The sequence below is a fragment of the Acomys minous genome, assembly GCF_964271855.1.
Source record: "Acomys minous genome assembly, chromosome: 12".
Lineage (NCBI taxonomy): Eukaryota > Metazoa > Chordata > Mammalia > Rodentia > Muridae > Acomys > Acomys minous.
This window is the reverse complement of record NC_140493.1, coordinates 96,586,601-96,607,152: the sequence shown is the minus strand read 5'-3', so window position 1 is coordinate 96,607,152 and position 20,552 is coordinate 96,586,601. Positions and strand designations below refer to the sequence as shown.

Here is a 20,552-nt window from a genome sequence, read left to right as displayed (position 1 = left end):
CAAAAAAGTCATTTATATACAGATTTGGGGATACTTAGAGTTTTTGCCTTTCTGCGGATTTACCGGGTTGCTGCATTTTTCCTGAAAACCTTGCTCAGACCATTAATATCTGACTTACCATGCTTTACTGTAATGTTGAGTCTGCAGAGCACTCTTTGAATTTTTTAGGTAATTTACTACCCTGTTGAGGAAAATTCTGGAAAGTAGAAAACAGTTTTAATTGTGAACTTTTAAAAGCGAACAAACTTTGGGTTTGCTGTGTTTGATAGCTGTTTAGTGTGATCTGCAAAAACATAGGGTTGATGATGCCTGTTTTTTCAAGGGTATTTTAGTATTGAGTAGTTGTAGTTGTGAGTGAAATTGTTTTGTTATTTTAGAAATAATTTTTCAGAACAGTCTTATAAGTCTATACTGTATACAGAAAGCTTTGGGCTTAAACAGTAATCTGTTTTTTTCTATTCAGATTCTTTGGGTGGGTGGGGTTCCTAGGGATCATCTCCTCCACTACCCTTTTTTGGTGAGGCAGTTAGGACACAGAAATGAAAGTGTACTGCCCCTGGTTCCAAGACCTGTCTATTCCTTGGTCTGGATGGAAAGGAATAGTTTGGATTGAGTACGTTGTAGTGCTAACTAGCAGTTATCTCTGGTTGTTTCTATGACCCTTAACTACTCAATCTACAAATAACACTCAAAAGGTACTGCTTCCTATCTCTTGGAGTGTTGATGGCCTCTATTCTCAGCCCTTTCCTAGTCTGTCTTTTGTTGTTGTTGACCTCAATTTTGAGCTCACCATCTTGGGTAATGGGAGGCACCAAGAAGAGCCATACTTTGAAATGAGTGGTTGCACTCTGATAGTGATGTATGGTTTTTTCTTTTTTGTTTTGTCAGTAAGCTAGTGTGGAATTTATTAGGTTAGAAACTAAATATGTCCGACTATAGATTTAAAAAAATTAAAGACAACAAAATAAGTTTTTTTTTTTAAAGGTAAAGGAAAAGGTCTGAATCTTGTTTACACTAGACAATCAGCAGTCCAGGTGTTGGGGTCAATTTATTTGAGACACCTGCACTGTATTCCAAGGAAAGGACACTAATGTAAAATGCCCATCCTGAGACCAGAACAGCCTAATCAATGAAGATAGGAGCTACTTTAAAACGAAGAAACTCTTTTAAAAGTCAACAGTGACGAGCCAGGCACAGTGGTGCACAACTGTTATCCCAGCACTCAGGGAGGCAAGCAGGCAGATCTCTCTGAGTTCGAGGCCAGCTTGGCCTACAAAGTGAGTCCAGGACAGCCAAGGTTACACAGGCAACCATTTTTTCGGAGGGAAAAACAATAAATAAACAAGTGAAGATAATACTCTGGAATTTGTTTGTGTTCGTTACAGATCTTGGCTTTTGGTTGGTAGGGTATTGGAAATACGTAGATAGATAATAGCGATTTTCCAAAAGCTTAGACTCACAAGTGTTGGAATAGACTTTTTTCTTTATGTTAAGCTTTTTCTGATTTTTGATAGGGTAAAGGCAAAGCCAAAATGTAAAGTTGTGGAAATCAACTTCCCCAAATTAAAGAGCATAGCCCATGAATGAAAAACAAGTGTGGAAACCAGACAAAACGGCATACACTTTTAATCCCTGCATAGACAAGGCAGATGGATCTCTGAATTTTAGGCCAGCCTGGTCTACATAGTAAGTTTCAGGACAACCAGAGTGACATAGTTGAGACCCTGTTTCAAGAAAGAAAAACTTAGTCTGCAAGAAAAATTTAATAATCGTATATGAAGATTTTAATGAGCATTGTAAACATTTATGAACTAAGAAGGTTTTTTTCCCCCCAAGGTGAAGGACCTTTTAAGTTTGTTTGTTAGTTTGTTTTGTTTGTGTTTTCGTTTTTTGAAAGGGAGTTTTTGTGTTATCTTGGCTGAACTGAACTTGGCTTTTTAGACCAAGCTGGCTCGAACTCCAGTGATCTGTCTGCCTCTGCCTCCCAAGTGCTGGGATTAAAGGCGTGTGCCACTCTGCCTGGCTTGGTTTTGTTGGGTTTGTTTGCTTATTTCAGGTTTTAAAATAGATTTTTAAAATTAGGTATGTGTATGTGTGTGTCTGTATATGGGTATGTGAGAGTGAGTGTAGATGCGCGTGGAGGCCAGAGACAGGTGGTTGTGAGCTGCTTGATGAGGGTGCTAGGAACGTTTAAGTTCTCTTAATGACCCTCTGTGCCCCCTCCCCCTTTAAACTCTTAATCTTCTGTTGGCTACCACAGTACAGAAAATGGTAATTGTTTAATAAAAGTTGCTTTTTGTTTGTGGTGCTAAGCTGTAATGCCAACCCTTAGTTTTTCAACACATGGTTTATTAGGCAGGCCTCCAACTCACTATGGCTAACTTAAGAACCTTGCATCAGCCTTCTGGGTGCTGAGGTTATAGGTGTATACCAACATGCCCTACATAAAAAATAATTTTCCACAAGTTTGCTTTTCTAAGATTTCAAACCAGCTTCATAGAATTTGAGCATTATAATGACCACAGAATTATTTATAGTTAATGGCTCTGAATTTGTTGTTGTGCTTTAATTCTTGTTCTCAGTTTTTGTATTTAAATTTCTTCTCTAAATGATGGAGTCAGGGGATATAAAGTAGAGCTAAATTCAGTGTAATTTTTGTTGCTGAAGTTGTTACCTGAACCAGAAATCTGAGTGGAGATTTTAGAAAAGTTTAGAAAAAGTTGCTTAAGTTGCTTGAGGGGCAGGAAATTAATGAAGTCCCTTACCTTTTAGTTTCTTTAAAAAATAAAAATAAAATAAATAAAAAACAAATAGAGCAGCTTAAGGTCAGTTGGAGGGGAAATGTTGAGGAATAAGAAGATTGAGTAACAACATGAGACTGGATACCCAGGTGTCCTCACTACCTGCTGTTTGGCCTTTATTGATTGCTTGTTAGTACTTGAAGAGAGTGTGAAGGGGATTAGGGCTGACGAGTTTCTGAGGACGTTTAACATTTTAGACAAACACATGTATGCACAGGCACATGCACAAGGAAATAGTTAAGTCTTGAAAGTTTCACTCAGCTGTTTATATTTGGAGAAAAGTGCTGGTCTGTCTCTGTCTCTTCTCTGTCTCTGTGTGTGTGCATACGTATATGTGTGTGTACATATGTATATATAGATATATATGTACACATACATACATTTTTTTTGTAGTTGGTAATTTATTCCACACCATATACTCTTGAACCTCTCTATAGAACAATCGAAGGCAGTTAGTATTAGTTTTTAACGTTTTTTCTGGCACTGAAAAATATTTTTAATCATTAATTCAATTTAAAGGAATAAAGTAGGCTTTAGTTGGATTTCTGGAATTTGTGAACCCTGAAGAATAACCCTTTTCTTTTTAAATTGGCTTGGACTCTTCAAGAAGTCTTACATTTTAGGACTGTTCAAAAACCACTAGGCTTGTTAGAGATAAACATTCTGTATTTGGCCGAGCCTGGTGGTGCACGCATTTAGTCTTCAATCCCAGCACTCAGGAGCAAGTGGATCGCTGTGAGTTTGAGGCCAGCCTGGTCTACAAAGTGAGTCCAGGACAGCCAAGGCTACACAGGGAAACCCTGTCTTGAAAAACAAACAAACAAAAAGAGAGAAGAGAAGGAAAGAAAGTAGAGAGGCATTCCAGGGTTAATCTGAGGTCAGAGAAGGCACCCACGGGAAGGGTGGGTTTAAACTATTTTAAAAATATTACAGTGCCCCCAGGAAAGTACTTCCGGTTGGGTAGATTCCTAGAAGTACCGTTGCTAGATAAAAAGTTTGAGTAATTGCGTTTAAAATTTGGTAGACATTGTGTGCCTTCAAAGTGTAATAAATAGTTAAAAAGTTTTCCAAACAATTGTAGAACACATTTCTAATCCCAGCACATAGGAGTCAGTTGCAGGCAGGTCTCTGTGTGTTCTAGATCAGCCAGGGCCATATAATGAAACCTTGCCTTAAATTTTCCAGTTCAGGTAGAGGTATTTATTTGGCTATGTGAATGAGTGGATCTTAAGATTGAAAGGCTTATTCTGTATTCAGTTGGTGAATACTTTAGATTGTGTCACCTCAAGACCAGATATTCCAATTAACTCCCTAGTGGATCTGCACCTGATTCATCCAATTGGTCTGGTCTGCTAGCACTGTGCTGCTTGTAGAAAATTTAACACTAACCATACTGTATTTAAGAAATGCATAGCCTAGGCTGGAGAGATGGCTCAGAGGTTAAGAGCACTGTCTGCTCTTTCGTAGGTCCCAAGTTCAAATCCCAGCAGCCACATGGTGGCTCACAACCATCTATAATGAGATTTGGTGCCCTCTTCAGGCCTGCAAGTGTACATGCAGGCAGAGCACTGTATACATAATAAATACATAAACAAACAAACAAATGCACAGCCTAAAGAATAATGAACTGAAATCTGTGAGTTTGTGTTATACTGTCTGTTTATGCCCAGAGTGTCGCGGGGAACAGATGATGAGGTCCTGAGGGAGCCATGGCTGGAATACATACTGGCATGACCTTGTAATTGGAGCTAAACCTTGAAAGAGTAGAATGGGTAAAGATAGAGGAGGAGCCTGGAATTATATATTCAGGTGAACGTAGTGAGCACAGGGTGTAAAGAGCTTCAAATGATATTGAATGCTAAGAGAGTAGATAGAGAATTTGAAATTTATTCTTAGTCTAAGCATATCAAGATTTGATTTTTCTCCTTCCCTCCATTCTTGCCTTTGATGTAGTCATTATGATAGTAGAGGCAAGACTGGAGACTTGTTGAGACTGGATGAAAGAAGGAAGAGGAGCTGGAGATTATTACTACTACTGCCTTAATTATTGTGGTGCATAATGAGGTTCTGAAGTAAGGCAGTGGCACTGAAAATGTAGTCAATGTGCTGATCATTCTGCCACTGAACACCTTTCCACTTGGCTTTTAAAATTTTAGAGTGTCCTACACTGCTTCTATGTTTCAGGATGGAGTTGCTGTCCCACCTGTTAGCTCAAGTGTCTATCTTATGGGAAGCTGAGGTAGACAGAGTCCATGTCCATTTCAAATACTTCCAGGATCCTTGAGCCCTGTGAGTTGGTTGCATGAAGTGTGGAGTAAGCTGTAGCCACCCTCAGAGTCACTCAATGTTTTTCTCTCTTGGAAACTCTTTTTTTGGACAGGGTTTCTCTTGTAGTCCTGGCTGTCCTGGACAGCAAATGCCTTTAACACACAGAGCCATCTTACTGTCCCACTCCTTTTCTATTTTTGTTTTGTTTTGTTTTTGAGACAGGGTTTCTCTGTAGTCTTGGCTGACCTAGAATCACTTTGTAGACTAGGCTGGCTTCGAACTCACGGCGATCCGTCTGCCTCTGCCTCCTGAGTGTTGAGATTAAAGGTGTGCGCTGCCACACCCCCTTGTTTTTGTTTTTAATTTAAATACAGGGTTTTTCTGTGTTGCCATGACTGTCCTGGAACTTGCTCTATGGACTCTGCGAGTTCAGCCTGCCTCTAACTCCCGAGTGGTGAGAACCACCACCACCACCTGGCTTTTCTTAACCCATAAAGATAAAACATAAAAGTCTCTCTTCACACCTAATTTATATCTTATGGCATTAGTGAGACTACAGTGTTTAGTGTCTCTTGTAGTCCATGGTTTGACATTAGCAGACATATAATGAGGTGTTTGTGTTAGAGGACAAACCACTGATTGAAATCACAATTCATTTACATAGGGAATATTTATTGAAGGGCAGAAATTGGTTTTGAGTATGGTGATGGAACAGTTTGGTTTTATTTCTTTATTTCTTTATTTTTGCTATAGGATTCTTAATTGCATGAATTCTACTTAGACCTGTTTTCCTCTGCAGAGCCTACCTTGACAACTTCTGCGTGGCTTCCTTTACTGGATCTTGTTATCCTTTGTTAGGTGCTCAGTGCATTTTAATAAATATGTATTGGAGATAATAGATAGTAGGTGTTCTCATTGACTTTCCTCTAAAGACTAAAATTTAAGTTTTAATGTTAGCAGTTAAGGTCCTTTCATATTAATTCTAGCCTTGAACTCTGTTTACTGTAAAAATTTTAAGTATGAGCCTGGGGCTAGAGATGGCTCAGCTGTGAAGAGCACTTCCTGTTCTTTGACAGGACCAGAAAGCTTGGTTCCTAGCGCCTACATGAGGCTGCTCACTGGAAACTCATAGGCACACCCATATATACATAGATTAAAAAAAATAACTTTTAAAAAGCATGAGATTTTGCCTTTGCCACTTAGTAGTTGTGTGACCTTGAGAGAATTCCTTATCTTGGAACATCATGTTTTCCTCATTCATAAAATAAGGACAGTAGGACTTACTAAACAATGTTACTGTGAAGATTAAAAAAGGGTTATGTAAAACAGAACATTGATTCGAGGCCAGCCTGGTCTACAAAGCGAGTCCAGGAACAGCCAAGGCTACACAGAGAGACCCTGTCTCGAAAAACCAGAAAAAAAAAAACCCAGAACATTGACTGACTTTAATGTTTGTAAACAGCAGTTTTGCATTTATTTATGTGTATGTAGGCACGATTGTACCATGGCGTGTGGGTGGGTGTGTACCTGGGTGTGAAAGTCAGATGACTTGTTGTGAAAGTTGGGTCTCTCCTCCCATTTGGACACCAGGGATAACCCTGAAGAGCTCAAGCTTGTTAGAAAGCCTCTGAGCCTTCTCTATGGCCCCATGAACAGCCCTCTTAGTAACCTCTCCTCCAGTTAGGGCACTTATAGTAATTATGAAACATTTTCAGTTAAGAGCCTCAGTTGTCTTAGGAAACTGGTAAGGTAGTCAGACTCACATTAAAAAAAGATTTTATTGCCCTTCTGTAGCTTATTCCGCACTAGGTATGCATTTATTTTGATATTTAAGATTGTACCACCAGGTAGTGGCGGTGGCTGCGGTGGGTGATGCCGCACGCCTTTAATCCCAGCAGAGGCAGGCAGATCTCTGTGAGTCCAGGGCAGCCAAGGCTACACAGAGAAACTCTGTATCAGAAAAAAACAAAAACAAAGACTGTAGCTTCTGGTTACTTGATTACAGATACACTTTGTAGTTCCTCTCCTCCTAAAGCTGTAATATGCAGTCTGATTTATTTGGTTGATTAGATTTTCTTCTAATAAAACTAGTTTGTATTTGAAGGACTGTTTTTGGGAACTCTTAATTATCTCCGTGATGGTGCCTAATGATTATAGTATCTTGATAAAATTGGTAAGCATGTAAAAGACTTACCTGTCATGGAACTTTGCTTTTCTTAGAGTTAATAAGCTGGCTGTTGGGAAACACTCAGATACTGAGTTGAATGCAGTTGACTTTAAGTGCATCATATAGTTTAAGCAGGAAGAAAAGATAAGAGTCTGAGTAGCCAGAGAAGTTTTTGTGGAGCTGCTAGGGATTATGGCCTTTGGGACTAAAGGAATAGAAAGGTCTTTGAGGAAGATATAGCACTATAGTAAAATTAGTGAGTCGGGGTCTCCGGGGACAGAGTTCCTGGTCCATGATATCCTGATGTATACTTGCCCTGATGTTATTTTTAGGTTTCTTCTTGAAGAATTTGAACTTGTGGGAAAAGCAGTGTGGCAACTTTGAGACTGTGGAAGTGAGGTGATAGAAGAGTAACGCGTAGTTGGCAAGACTGAAGTAGCAGGCAGGAAGCCCTTAGGATGATCTAGGTGTGGCTTGTGCAGGGCATGGTCTGCACTGGTGGAGCTAGTAATACAGAGCCCGAGAAATAAACGAAAGAACCTGATCTTAAGGTGAAATTAGCATGGATAAGAGAGCTTTCTCAGTATGTTGTGTTTGTAAATATTAACTACTGAGCCCTTTCACATTTCTGGTTCAAGCTTTTAAAGGATATTTTGCTTTGATGACAGTCTGAGAGGTTTTCATTGCATAGCTGTACTCATGTATTGATTAATCCTTGCTCTCCACATTGTTTTTTTTTTTTTTTTTTTTTTTTTTTTCCGATTTTTAGCTTGTAATCCATCTGTCCAACTGGTCTCTGTAGAACTCAGCTCACATTTGAGAAACTGATAATGATAAACGGTTTTCTCAAGTCTGAGTAAATGCTGGCCATTCATGACAGTGTTTCAAACTACATTCTTTATGTTAACCATATTAGTATGTACTGTGGTTTTTCTTCATGCCATTTCTCGCTAGAAAGGAACATCACCATTTTCTTGTCCTTGTCTTTGATACTGAAATTTTAACTAATGTTTATAGCTCAACTGAAATCTTGACAACTTTTTGTATATGCCTTCTTGCACTTAAAAACGGTGTTCTTATGAGCTGGAGAGATGGCTCAGCAGTTAAAAGCACTGCTCTTCCAGAGGACCCAGGTTTAGTTCCCAGCACCTGCATGGCAGCTCACAACTGTCTGTAACTCCTGTTCTAGGAGATCTGATACCCTCATTCAGACACAACATGCAGGCAAAACATGGATGTACATAAAATAAGGATAAATAAATTTAAAAACAGTATTAAGAAAAAAGTCTTCGTTTTTTTTAAATTAAACTTTTGCTTTGTGTAGAGTAATGAGATAATGGTGAGAAAACCCTATTAGGAACAGTAGTTTGTTTGTTTTTTGAGATAGGGTCTCTGTGCTAGCCTTGGCTGTCCTGGGCTCGATTTGTAGACCAGGCACTGGCCTTGAACTCAACAGCAATCTGCCTGCCTCTGCCTCCCGAGTGCTGAAATTAAAGGCATGTGCCACCACGCCCAGCCAGGAACAGTAGGATTTTCTTTAAATGATACTATTTTTTTTAATTGAAAAATAAAAACATTCATATTAGAAAAGTAGGATTTTTAAAATCTGATTTTTGCTTTCATTTTCAGTATAGCTGTGGTTTATTGTAATACTTGGCTTATTGGCTAGCCAGATTGCCTTAACCCTTCATCTTGGGTCTCCCCCTCTTTCTCTCCTTTCCTCTCCCCCAATTGTACATGTTTACAGGTAAGTCTGTATTTGAGTTGCTGACTAGAGAATTACAAGGAATAAAAATGTGGTGTTTGTTCCTAATTTTAGGGTCTGACTTACAGTACTCAGAAGAGCACTAGGGAGAGATTTTAATCTCTAGTTAAAACTTCTTAGGGAGTTTTAGTTTTACTTTGTTGTTGTTGGGGGTGCACTTGATTTTGGGGGGGACACCTAACTATTAAATTGGAGATTCTGTTAGACACTCTGCAACAGAGCACAGAATTGCCCTTCACTCCCCACCGTAACAAAAATTTCTAATCCAAGATTTTAGCAATGCTGCAGTTGAGAAATTTTCCCTCTGGGTATATGTTTTTGTTTTACAAGTGACACTTGTGCATTAAGGAGTTTGTCCTTGAAACTGTGTAACAATTAAGAATAATAGAATCCGGGCTGGAGAGAGCACTGACTGCTCTCCCAGAGGTCCTGAGTTCAATTCCCAGCAACCACATGGTGGCTCACCACCCCTCTATAATGTGATCTGATGCCCTCTTCTGGCCTGCAGGGGTACAAGCAGGCAGAACACTGTATAAACAAATCTTTAAACAACAACAAAAAATGAATAATAGAACCACAACATAGAACTTGTATAGTTGTATTTTGTCCGGTCTTGCATTCCTCAGAATGATGGTGTATATGGTAGTAGTAGTTTTATGTTTTGTTTTCAAGACAGAGTTTCTCTGTGTAGCCTTGGCTGTCCTGGACTCACTTTGTAGACTAGGCTGGCCTCGAACTCACAGCGATCCTCCTCCCTTTGCCTCCCAAGTGTTAGGATTAAAGGCGTGCACCACCATGCCTGGCTTTGTTTTCTGAGATAGGGTTTTTCTGTACGGACCTGACTGTCCTAGAACTCTCTCTGTAGTCAGAGCTGGCTGTGAACTCACAGAGATCCTCCTGCATCTTCCTCTTGAGTGCTAGGATTTAGGTGTGTGCTACCACCTCCTGGGTTGTGTGACTCTCCATTAGGAAAGCTTTCTAAATATTTTTTCAATTAAAACTTTGTATGTGTGTGGGTGTGCCACAGTGTATGTGTAGAGGGCAGAGGTAACCCATGGGAGTCTGGTCTCCCTTTTCACCCTGTGGGTTCTGGGATCAAGTTCAGATGATTAGATTTGGAGCCCACTCCTTAACTGGCTGAACTATCTTGTCAGCTCTTCCAAATGTGTTTTCTGAAGGCATTTTTTCCCATCTATTTCTAAAATACTGCTTTGGAATTGAGAAGCTATACCTAACTCACTTTTCTATAACTAGACCTTGCTTTGGTGATTCTTTCCTTTTGTTTCACAAAATTAATTTATGGCAGTGGCAGCAGGTACTGCACAGTTTCGTTTTTGCTTTTTTTCTGAGATAGGGTCTCATTGCACAGCCTTGTCTGGCCTGCCTCGGCCTCCCTAGTGCTGGGATCAGAGGCATGTACCACAATGTGCAGCTGAGCATCTGTTCTTGTCAGGTTGTATACTACTAGATTACCTAAAAATGAGCATTATCAGACTTGAATTCCCTATTCTGTATATATAATTTGACTCTTATTTAGCTCCATCAATAACTTGGAAATATAATCCTAGCCCTAAATATACTGCCGAGATATGAGTTAATTATAGTCTTTAATTCCTAGGATCCTTTAAAGAAGGATGACTTATCATAAGCTTAAGGAGTGACTTAAATTTTTTTGTAATTTTTTATTTTTATTTTTTTTTATGTGCATTGGTGTTTTGCCTGTGTCAGATCTTGGGAGTTAAAGGCAGTTGTGAGCCGTCATGTGCGTGCTGGGAATTGAACCTGGTTCCTTTGGAAGGGCACTGAGTGTTCTTAACCATTGAGCCATCTCTTCAGCTCTGATTTAAAAAATTTCAAAAATTAATATGTATAAATGTTTTTGCCTGCATATGTATCTGAGCCCCACATGGATGCTTGGTGTGTGTGGAGGTCAGAAGAGGGTATTGGATCCTCTGGACCTGGAGCTACAGACCATGGTGAGATGCTGTATGTGGGTGGCGAGAACCAATCCCAGGTTCTCTGGAAGAGCAATCAGTACTCTTAACTAGCGAGCTATCTTTTCAGCTCCTAGTCTGACAGGCTTTTGTTGTTTTATTTTTGAAACGATTTCTGGCCCCGTTCCCCCCATTTTAAAAGATACAGTTGTGTGTGTGCGCGTCTCACGTGTGTGCTTCAGTGTGTGTGTGTGGAGAGTAGATCACAATCTTGTAGAGTCGATTCTCTCCTACTTGTGTATTCATTGGTTCTGGGATTGAATCTGATTAGTAATTCTGAGCTGTCTTGGTTTTACATTGTTAAGTGATACTTTTGGGGGATTTATAGAATTGACATTGCTGTGATTGTTTTCATCAACATTTTGCTTAGTTTGTTAAATTTAACAATGGTTTGTTAAATTTTACTCTGGTCGCTGGGCAATAGTAGTACATGCCTCTAATCCCAGCACTTGGGAGGCAGAGGCAGGTGCATCTCTGTGAGTCCAAGGCCAGCCTGGTCTACAGAATTACTTAGTTGAGACCCTGTCTTGAGTTTAATAAGGAAAGAAAGTGCACTAAAATGTTTTCCTCTACTTGTATTTTAGGCTTTTTAAAATGTTTTCCTATTTTATTGCTTTTATTAACAAGTGATACCTTTTTCTGGTGTAGACATTAGAAAGGATAGGTTATTAATTACTACGTACCTTATAAAGAAAAATGAACTTCCTAAATTGCAAGTTCTTATGTAGCCCAAACTGGGCTTAGACTTTTCTATGTAATAGAGCTTGTCCTTGAACTGATCCTTTTGCTTCTACTCATTAAATGCTAGGATTCCTGGTATGTCGCACCACACCTTGTTTGTTTTCCGTTTACAGTCTTAAATTCAGGTGTTGCTTTATGGCAGTTTTGTGACTAATGAAGAAAATTTGATAAGCGTCATATCCAGTGTTTTGGCTCTTCTTCCTGTGTGTACGAGTCCTTAGTACGATGAGTTTTGCTTTGTTTTTCGAGACAGAGTTTCTTTGTGTAACAGTCCTGGCTGTCCTGGAATTCACTTTGTAGACCAGGCTGGCCTCTAATTCAACAGATTCACCTGCTTCTACTTCCCAAATGCTGGGATTGCAGGTGTGCACCATCATGCTTGGCTAGTATAATGGAATTTTAGCAAAGTCTTTGGGCTAGAGAGATGGCTTGTTGGGAACACTTGATGCTGTCCCAGAGGACCTGATTTGGTTTCCCAGCAACCACTCAGTTGCCTGAAACTCTAGCTCTAGAGGATCTGATGCCGCCTTCTGGCCTCCGTGGCTACCCCCCCCCCCCTCTACTGACATGTGTGTATATGCTGCTGCTCCCCCTCCCCCTCCTCCCTCTCCTCCTCTCTCCCCACCCCCTTTCTTATTCTTATTCTTATTGGAAATTTCTTTTTTAACATGAGTCTCACTTTGTAACCCTGGCTGACCTAGAACTTACTGTGTAGAGGAGGTTGGCGTCAAGTTCACAGAGCTCTGCCTGGTTCTGCTTCTTTGAGTGTTGGGATTAATAGTATGCACCACCACAAACCAGTGAATTTATTTCTTATACATTAACTTTTTGTGTCCAGATTATAATAACTAAATATTGGCCAGGCAATAGGCTAAGAAAATTAAAATGTCTTATGTAATCATCACAGCAGTCTTAAATGGTAGGCGGTATAGGTTTATAACTGGATGAAGAAGCTGAGGGAACAGAATACTTAAGTAATTGATAGCAGGTGGTGATATTACCAGCAGGCCAGGATGTGACCCCTGCTCACTTGAGCCTGTGTTCTCCCTAACTGTGAATACTTGCTCAAAGTGGAAGTTGTGCCTCTCTTTTCCTAGGAGGATTAATTTGTGAATACAGACTTGATGGTCTCAGGACTATTTTCACTTTTAGAAATTGTTGAGAATGTAATGGTGGTATCACCTGTAATTTCAGCACTGCGAAAGTGGAGGGAGAAGGAGTTCCTTCAGGAGACATCCATGCTGTGTGTCTCAACCCCCAAGATAAAAGTTAATTGGTTCACTTTTTATGCTGTTACGTTAAATTCTTTAGCTTGTCTTGCAGTTAATTTACTCATATGTGAGTTTTCTAACAGGCATTTGATTACTTGGTTATGTATAGATTCCAAATGCTGGAACTTAACACACATTCATGTGTATTAAGTTACTGCTAATAAGTTTTTTCTTTTTAAAGTTGGGTTGGAGATATGTTTAAGCTCATGGTACCATTTTTCAAAACACTGATTTTTCACTTGAAAACCCTGATTTTTGTCATTGTCAGCATATATTAATGATTTTCCTTGAGATGGGTTTTGCTTTGTTCATTTTGTAAGGAAAATTGCTAATGACTCAGGTTTTTGTTGTTTGTTTTTTGAGATATGGTCTAGCTAAGTATCTCAGTCTGGCATCAAACACTCCCTCTTGAGGCAGCCAGGCCATGTTCCTGTGCTTTGCATTCAAGTTTGAATAATCATAGCTCATCTGTCTATTCTGTCATAAAGATAGTATTCCATGAGCTGGAGGGATGGCTTAGCAGTCACCAGTTCTTGCTGATTTTCCAGAAGACCCTGTTCAGCTCCCAGGTCTAGTTCTAGGGTATCCCATGCTGTCTTCTGGCCCCCTTTGGCGTGAGTCATGTAGTTGTTGCACATGCATGCAGTGCATATACATATATGGAGGAAGAATACACATACACATAAAAATAAGTAAGTTTTTATAAAAAAAGATAGTATTCTATGAAAAAGACTGGTTCAACTTGGCAACTTAAGAGTGTGTGAGCTGGGTGCAGTGGCCCATGCTTGTTATCCTAGCACTCTGGGAGGCAGAGACAGGTGGATCTCTATTAATTTTTTAAAATTTTTATTTAAGTAATTTATTCAGATTACATCTAAATTGTTATCCCCTCATGTGTATCTTCCCATTCCCCCTCCCTCTTTCATCCTATTCCCCTCCCCTAGGTCTGTGACAGAAGGGGACCTTGTCCCTCACTGTAAGATCACAGCCTATCAGGTCTCTTCCTGGCAGCCTGCTTACTCTTCCCTCTGAGTGTCACCAGGTCTCCCCACGAAGGGGAAGTGGTCAAATAGGGGGCACCGCAGTTCATGTCCGAGTCAGTCCCTGCTCTCCACACAGTTGTGGAGAATGTGCTGTCCATTGGCTAGATCTGGATAGGGGTTCTGGGTTTACTGCATGCATTGTCCTTGTTGGGTATAGTAGTTTGATCTGACCTACCTGGGTCCAGGTCCGCCAGCCTTAATGGTCTTCTTTAGGTTTCTAGGGCCCTCTGGATCCTTTTATTTCCCCATTTTTTCTTACCTCTCACACCTAAAGTCCCAATAGGAAGTCCTAGTATCTATCCCAATCTCCAGCTAAGTGAAGACTTTCAGGGGACATCTCTGTTGGGCTAGTGTCCAATTATGAGTGAGTATATGCCATGTATATCTTTTTGGATCTGGGTTAACTTGCACAGTATCATTTCTGGTTCCATCCATTTGCCTGCAAATTTCAGGATTTCCTTGTTTTTAATAGCTGAGTAGTACTCCATAGTGTAAATCTACCATAGTTTTTTTGTTTTGTTTTGTTTTGAATCCAGTCTTTGACTGAGGGACATTTAGGTTGTTTCCAGGTTCTGGCTATTACAAATTAGGCTGCTATGAACATGGTTGAACATATGTCCTTGTTGTGTGGTAGAGCATCTTTTGGGTATATTCCAAGCCCCACTCCCAATTTTCTGAGAAAGCACCAGATTGATTTCCAAAGTGGTCAAACACATTTTTTAAAAGATTTATTTATTTATTATTATGTATACAGTGTTTTGCCTGCATGTACACCTGCAGGCCAGAAGAGAACATCAGATCACATTATAGATGTTTGTGAGCCATCATGTGGTTGCTGGGAATTGAACTCAGGACCTCTGGAGGAGCAGTCAGTGCTCTTAACCTCTAAGCTATCTCTCCAGCACCAAACAAATGTTTTTTAAAGTAGTTTTTCCATAGACTTTATAAGCCTTTTTTTTTTAACACATACTTTTCCTTTCAACATAGATTTGAAAAATGTACTTGGGGGTAAAGATTTAACAAAATCCTGGTGGAGCTCACCAGTTTGTTATGGTCATCCCTGAATATAAAGTAACATAGATTTCAGCAGGTTTTATTCATGAATGTGACTACAGTTAAAAAAAAAGGGGGGGGGAAGGCCATAAATTTGAAAGGAAAATAAAAAAGCGAGGAGAGGTATGTAGAAGGGTTTAGAGGGAGGAAAGGGAAATGATGCAATTATCTGGCAATTAAAAAAAAAAGAAGCTTAAAAAGTAATAAAATCCATAATCTTTATTGTTTCATCAAGAACATCTCTTAAAAATCAACTAATAGTTTATTCATTTTGTGACTTATACTATAGTGTATGTATACGACTTGAAAAAATTAGTGAAGTCCAGGTGGTCTAGGTTTAATGACAGGCATCTTTACTCGCTGGGTCATCTAACAGACCCAAGAACATCTTTTTGTGTGTGTGTTTTGTTATTTTAAGACAGGGTCTCTCTGTGTTATTTTGGCTGTCCTGAACTCGCTTTGTCGACCAGGCTGGCCTCGAACTCACAGTGATCCGCTTGCCTCTGCCTCCTAAGTGCTGGGATAACAGGCATGCGCCACCACACCGGGCCAGAACATCTTAAATATAATTGGCATCCTTCTTAAAACTGCAGTGAAGAGGAATACTGTGACTACTTATTGTCTGATGCTACTATCTTGGTTCTAAGATACCAGCACTTTCCTTTATCTTTGGTTTTGGACCCTCACTGCAAATGTTAACTCAGGTAAAGGGTAGGTCAGTGGCCTTAAGACACTTTCTGGTTTGAGTTCTATTGCTGGGTCCCACATGGTATCAGAGAACCAAATCCTGCACATTGCCCTTTGACTTTGATATGTGTGCCATAGTATGTACACCCTCTGCCGTCTAAGAATAAATAAATATAAAAAATATATATTAAAGGCAAGTGATGTTTTTAGTATTACTGTGAAAACCCTGACGTGCAAAATGGTCTTTGAAGGCCGCTGAGATGGGTTTGGTAGATAAAAGTACTCGCAAGCCTGAAGACCTGAATTCCATGTCCAGAACCTCCTGTGGAAGAGAAACATTTTCTAAAAGTTGTTTTCTAATGACCACACTCCCTGTAGACATAAGTGTCTGCAAGCACAAGTGTACGTGTACACACGTACACACACACACACCCTAGCAGCAGCAACCAAATAATTTAGAGGGGAATATTTTTTAGATCTCCAGGGGTACAGAGATTGTGTTTCTAGGGATTGTTGGTGTAGTTCTTTATATAGGTTTCCCTTTGCTTCCAGACCCAGATAGATGACTCAGGAATGAAGAAGAAGCAGTTAATTGAGGTATGTCATTAATTAAGAAAATTAGGCAGGATGAGAAAGTAAAAAGTATATTGAAAGAAGAAAGTGAATTCTGAGTTTTCAAAGGCCTAGAAAGCTGATGAATGCAGTTTAGGATTTTTTATTTTTATTTTTATTTTTTGAGAGTTAGTGGTCTTTATTCTAGTAGTTGTTGCTAAGAAAGTGAGTTGAAGGAGAAGACATAGGATCTTGGGCACTATCAGCATTTTAGATTTGCAAGGAAAAGAGAATAGAATAATAGTGTCAAAGATACCAGGAAAGAAATTCTCAAAGTCCACACTACCTAATGTTAGGGAAAAATCAGAATGAGCCTGTTGATTGAATAATAATTTGATAATGAAATTACTGGTTAACTTTTCCAGAGTGATAGGGTGGATCTAAATTCTAGAGGAGTGAAGAGTTTAAGGCAACTCTGAACTATTCTTTTGAAGTGTTTTTTAGGGAAGGGGAGAGAGTTATGTTGAGCTATTAAAGACACAGATTTACCCAGGGGAGGGGCGGGGGAGGAGAGCCCAGTAGAAAAGATACTATGTATTAAATGAAAGAAGAAAAAAAATTAATGAGGCATATTGATGTTACACTGTGATGTAGTTAGCCTGGAAATACAATATAACGTTGTAAGGAACCTGTTGAAAACTGATTCCTGGGCAGAAAAATAACACAAATCCATGATATTTAGCATAGGGTTTTTTTTTTTTTAATATGAGGATAAGACTTTTCCCCCTGTTACTAGGTATTCATTTTATATAGTCATATTCAATCTAATAACGTTTAAAGAGTTGTCTGTCCCAATCCCCCAGTCCCTGCTCCTGTGCCTACCCCCAGACAGTGTTCTCTGTGTAGCCCTGGCTTTTCTGGAATTCTCTCTGTAGACCAGGCTGACCTCACTCACAGAGGTCAGTCTCCCTCTGCCTCTCAAGTGCTGGGATTAAAGACATGCATCACCACCGCTAGGCAAAAAGGTTTTCTTTTAAATGCAGGTTATTGTACCCATTTGTGATTATTTTAAAATGAGTCTTCTGTTTTGACAATATTCAATCTGTAGTTAACAAGTGATATGAGGAGTAAAATTATTTTCTTATGAAAGGAGTGTTTTCCTGTCCTCCCCTAGGTTGAAAGACATCTCAAGGCTCCAGAACGGTTTGCAGTTATTCTCTTTTATTGGAGGCAGAGTTTGGACAATAGCCTCATGTGGTGCTTCTTTTGAAAATGTGTGTGTGGTTTTTTTTTTAATATGCTTGTTTTTCTGACTTCCTTTCTTTCTCTCTCTTTCAGTGTGTTCTCAGGGGAGGCAGTAAGTGGCCCTGGAGCTGGCCTCAGCACTGGGAGAGGCTGGACTTCCTCTCTCTCTGTGCTGAATGGCTGCGATGGCGCCCGCTCTCACTGACGCAGCAGCTGAAGCACACCACATCCGGTTCAAACTGGCTCCCCCATCTTCCACCTTGTCCCCTGGCAGTGCCGAAAATAACGGCAACACCAATATTCTTATTTCTGCCAACGGAACCAAAAGAAAAGCCATTGCTGCGGAGGATCCCAGTCTAGACTTCCGCACTAATTCTACCAAGGAAGACTTGGGAAAGCTGCAGCCATTGGTGGCATCTTATCTCTGCTCTGATGTAACATCTGTTCCCTCAAAGGAGTCTTTGAAATTGCAAGGAGTTTTCAGCAAGCAGACGGTCCTTAAGTCTCATCCTCTTTTATCTCAGTCCTATGAACTCCGAGCTGAGCTGTTGGGGAGACAGCCAGTTTTGGAGTTTTCCTTAGAAAATCTTAGAACCATGAATACAAGTGGTCAGACAGCTCTGCCACAAGCGCCTGTAAATGGGTTGGCTAAGAAATTGACTAAAAGTTCAACACATTCTGATCATGACAATTCCAGTTCCCTCAATGGGGGGAAATGGTCTCTCACTTCATCATCTCAGCAGGGAGGTGAAGTCGGGGGATCTGACTCTGGGAACTTCAAGGGGGGTTTGACCAATTGCACTCTTCCACATAGAAGCCTTGATACAGAACACACAACTCTATATAGCAATAATAGCACGGCAAACAAATCTTCTGTTAATTCCATGGAACAGCTGGCACTTCAAGGAAGCAGTAGGCTATCACCTAGTACAGACTCCAGCTCTAGCTTGACAAATGTGAAGTTAGAGGTCAAAAAGTCTCCTCTGTCTTCCATTCTTTTCAGTGCTTTAGACTCTGACACAAGGATAACAGCTTTACTGAGGCGGCAGGCTGATATTGAGATCCGAGCCCGCAGGTTACAGAAGCGATTACAGGTTGTGCAAGCCAAGCAGGTGGAGAGGCATTTACAGCACCAACTGGGTGGATTTTTGGAGAAGACATTGAGTAAACTGCCAAACTTGGAATCCTTGAGGTCCCGGAGCCAGTTGATGTTAACTCGAAAGGCTGAAGCTGCCTTGAGGAAAGCTGCCAGTGAGACTGCCACTTCGGAGGGACTTAGCAACTTTTTGAAAAGAGATTCAATTTCAGAAGAATTGGAGCGATTTACAGCTAGTGGCATAGCCAACCTGAGGTGCAGTGAGCAAGCATTTGATTCAGATGTCACGGACAGTAGTTCAGGAGGGGAGTCTGATATTGAAGAGGAAGAACTGACTCGAGCTGACCCTGAGCAATGCCATGTACCCCTGTGAGTAGAATGCGTGATGATGGAGTCATTCTTGAAAAATGTTGGGACAAGATTTACGTAAATCCCCATTTTCTAAAGAATATAATTCTTGTATATTGACAACTAGGTTGCACACTGATCTTTAGTTATGTAAGTAAAAGCGTATGCCTGGATTGGAAAAATAGAAGGCATTTGTGCTATAGTAATGTGTTACTGTGTGCTACAAGTTTTCCTTAATTCTCACCCAATAGAAACTTGGAAATGTAGCTGGGCGTGGTGGCGCACGCCACGAATCCCAGCACTCGGGAGGCAGAGGCAGGCGGATCGCTGTGAGTTCGAGGCCAGCCTGGTCTACAGAGTGAGTCCAGGATAGCCAAGGCTACACAGAGAAACCCTGTCTCAACAAAAACAAAAAGAAACTAGAAAACATAACTGAAAAGATTTGAAATTCTAGGACATTTTAAGCTCTAATGTATTACTTAAAAATGTGGTTTTTCTAGGAAGTAGGGAAAAGTGTTGATTTGGTTAAATTGGTTGACATGTATAGTGCTTCCAGTTGTTTTCAGCATACCTGTTATTTTAATATGAGATTTTTCTTTCTGTTGGTAAAATAAGCCGGTTTCTCCTCTGCTTTCAACCATAACAGTCTGACATTTCTTCCTCTCAACAAGCAGGCAGTCACTTGTAGTGGATAGTTTTAATTCTGACATTTCATAGGTAATAATACCAGGTCCACAGCAGAAGGACATGGTCTTGAAGACTGTCCCTCAGTTCTGCTTCAGATGCCAATTGCAAGTCCCACATTGTTTCATCTGTGCTTCCTTTGCTTACTTGACTATAAATCAATATTCTTATAACTTGGGGTTCAAATTTGATTAATTTGCAAGTCAGTACTCAGAAACTCTGCCTTAATGTTTACCCGGTTTTGTAACAATGAAATTACAAAGAAAACTGATGGCTACATGGATGAGATATGAGGGAGGGACACTCTGTCCTACTCTAGGGACTTCAGTGTGCCCACCCATCCAGTCTTGTAAACTCTATCCTTTTTTATTCTTATGGGCAACATTGGTTATATACGTATGCAGTCTTAATTAACTCACTTGTCATTGGTGATAATCTGTTCCCTTTCATCTCTGCTTGGAGGTGAGATAGAAAAATCCAGTGGTCTAATCCCACCTTGGTCTTTCTGTGACCAACTCTCATCTTAAAGTTAACTCTGTTTTGTTTTTTTGAGACAGAGTTTCTCTGTGTAGCTTTGGCTGTCCTGGACTCGCTTTGTAGACCAGGCTGGCCTCGAACTCACAGCGATCCGCCTGCCTCTGCCTCCCGAGGGCTGGGATTAAAGGTGTGCACCACCACCCCCTGGCTTAAAGTTAACTCTGGATGCCAGCCGTCAGTTCACTTTACTACCTATCATTGAAAAAGACTATCACTTTGGAAAGCCCAAGGACTCTGGTAGTTTGGTGCCAGGAGATGGACAAGGACCAATTTGCATTTCATAGTATCACAGTCTTGAGG

The 20,552-nt window shown here is 40.2% G+C and overlaps 1 protein-coding gene across 15 annotated transcripts in view; it reads left to right on the top strand.

The window, feature by feature from the left end:
- KANSL1 (KAT8 regulatory NSL complex subunit 1) overlaps window positions 1-20,552 on the top strand; it is a 122,191-nt gene that overhangs the window by 25,246 nt on the left and 76,393 nt on the right. For 10 of the 15 annotated variants that reach the window (XM_084750007.1, XM_084750003.1, XM_084750002.1 and 7 more), the window contains one exon: window positions 17,681-19,052. In XM_084750007.1, coding sequence (XP_084606133.1) covers window positions 17,764-19,052 — 1,289 coding nt within the window. In that variant the 5' untranslated portion in view covers window positions 17,681-17,763. Of the gene's footprint in view, window positions 1-16,342; window positions 16,388-17,680; window positions 19,053-20,552 lie in introns of all 15 variants that reach the window. The other 5 variants (XM_084750010.1, XM_084750009.1, XM_084750008.1 and 2 more) reach the window with 1 other exon arrangement.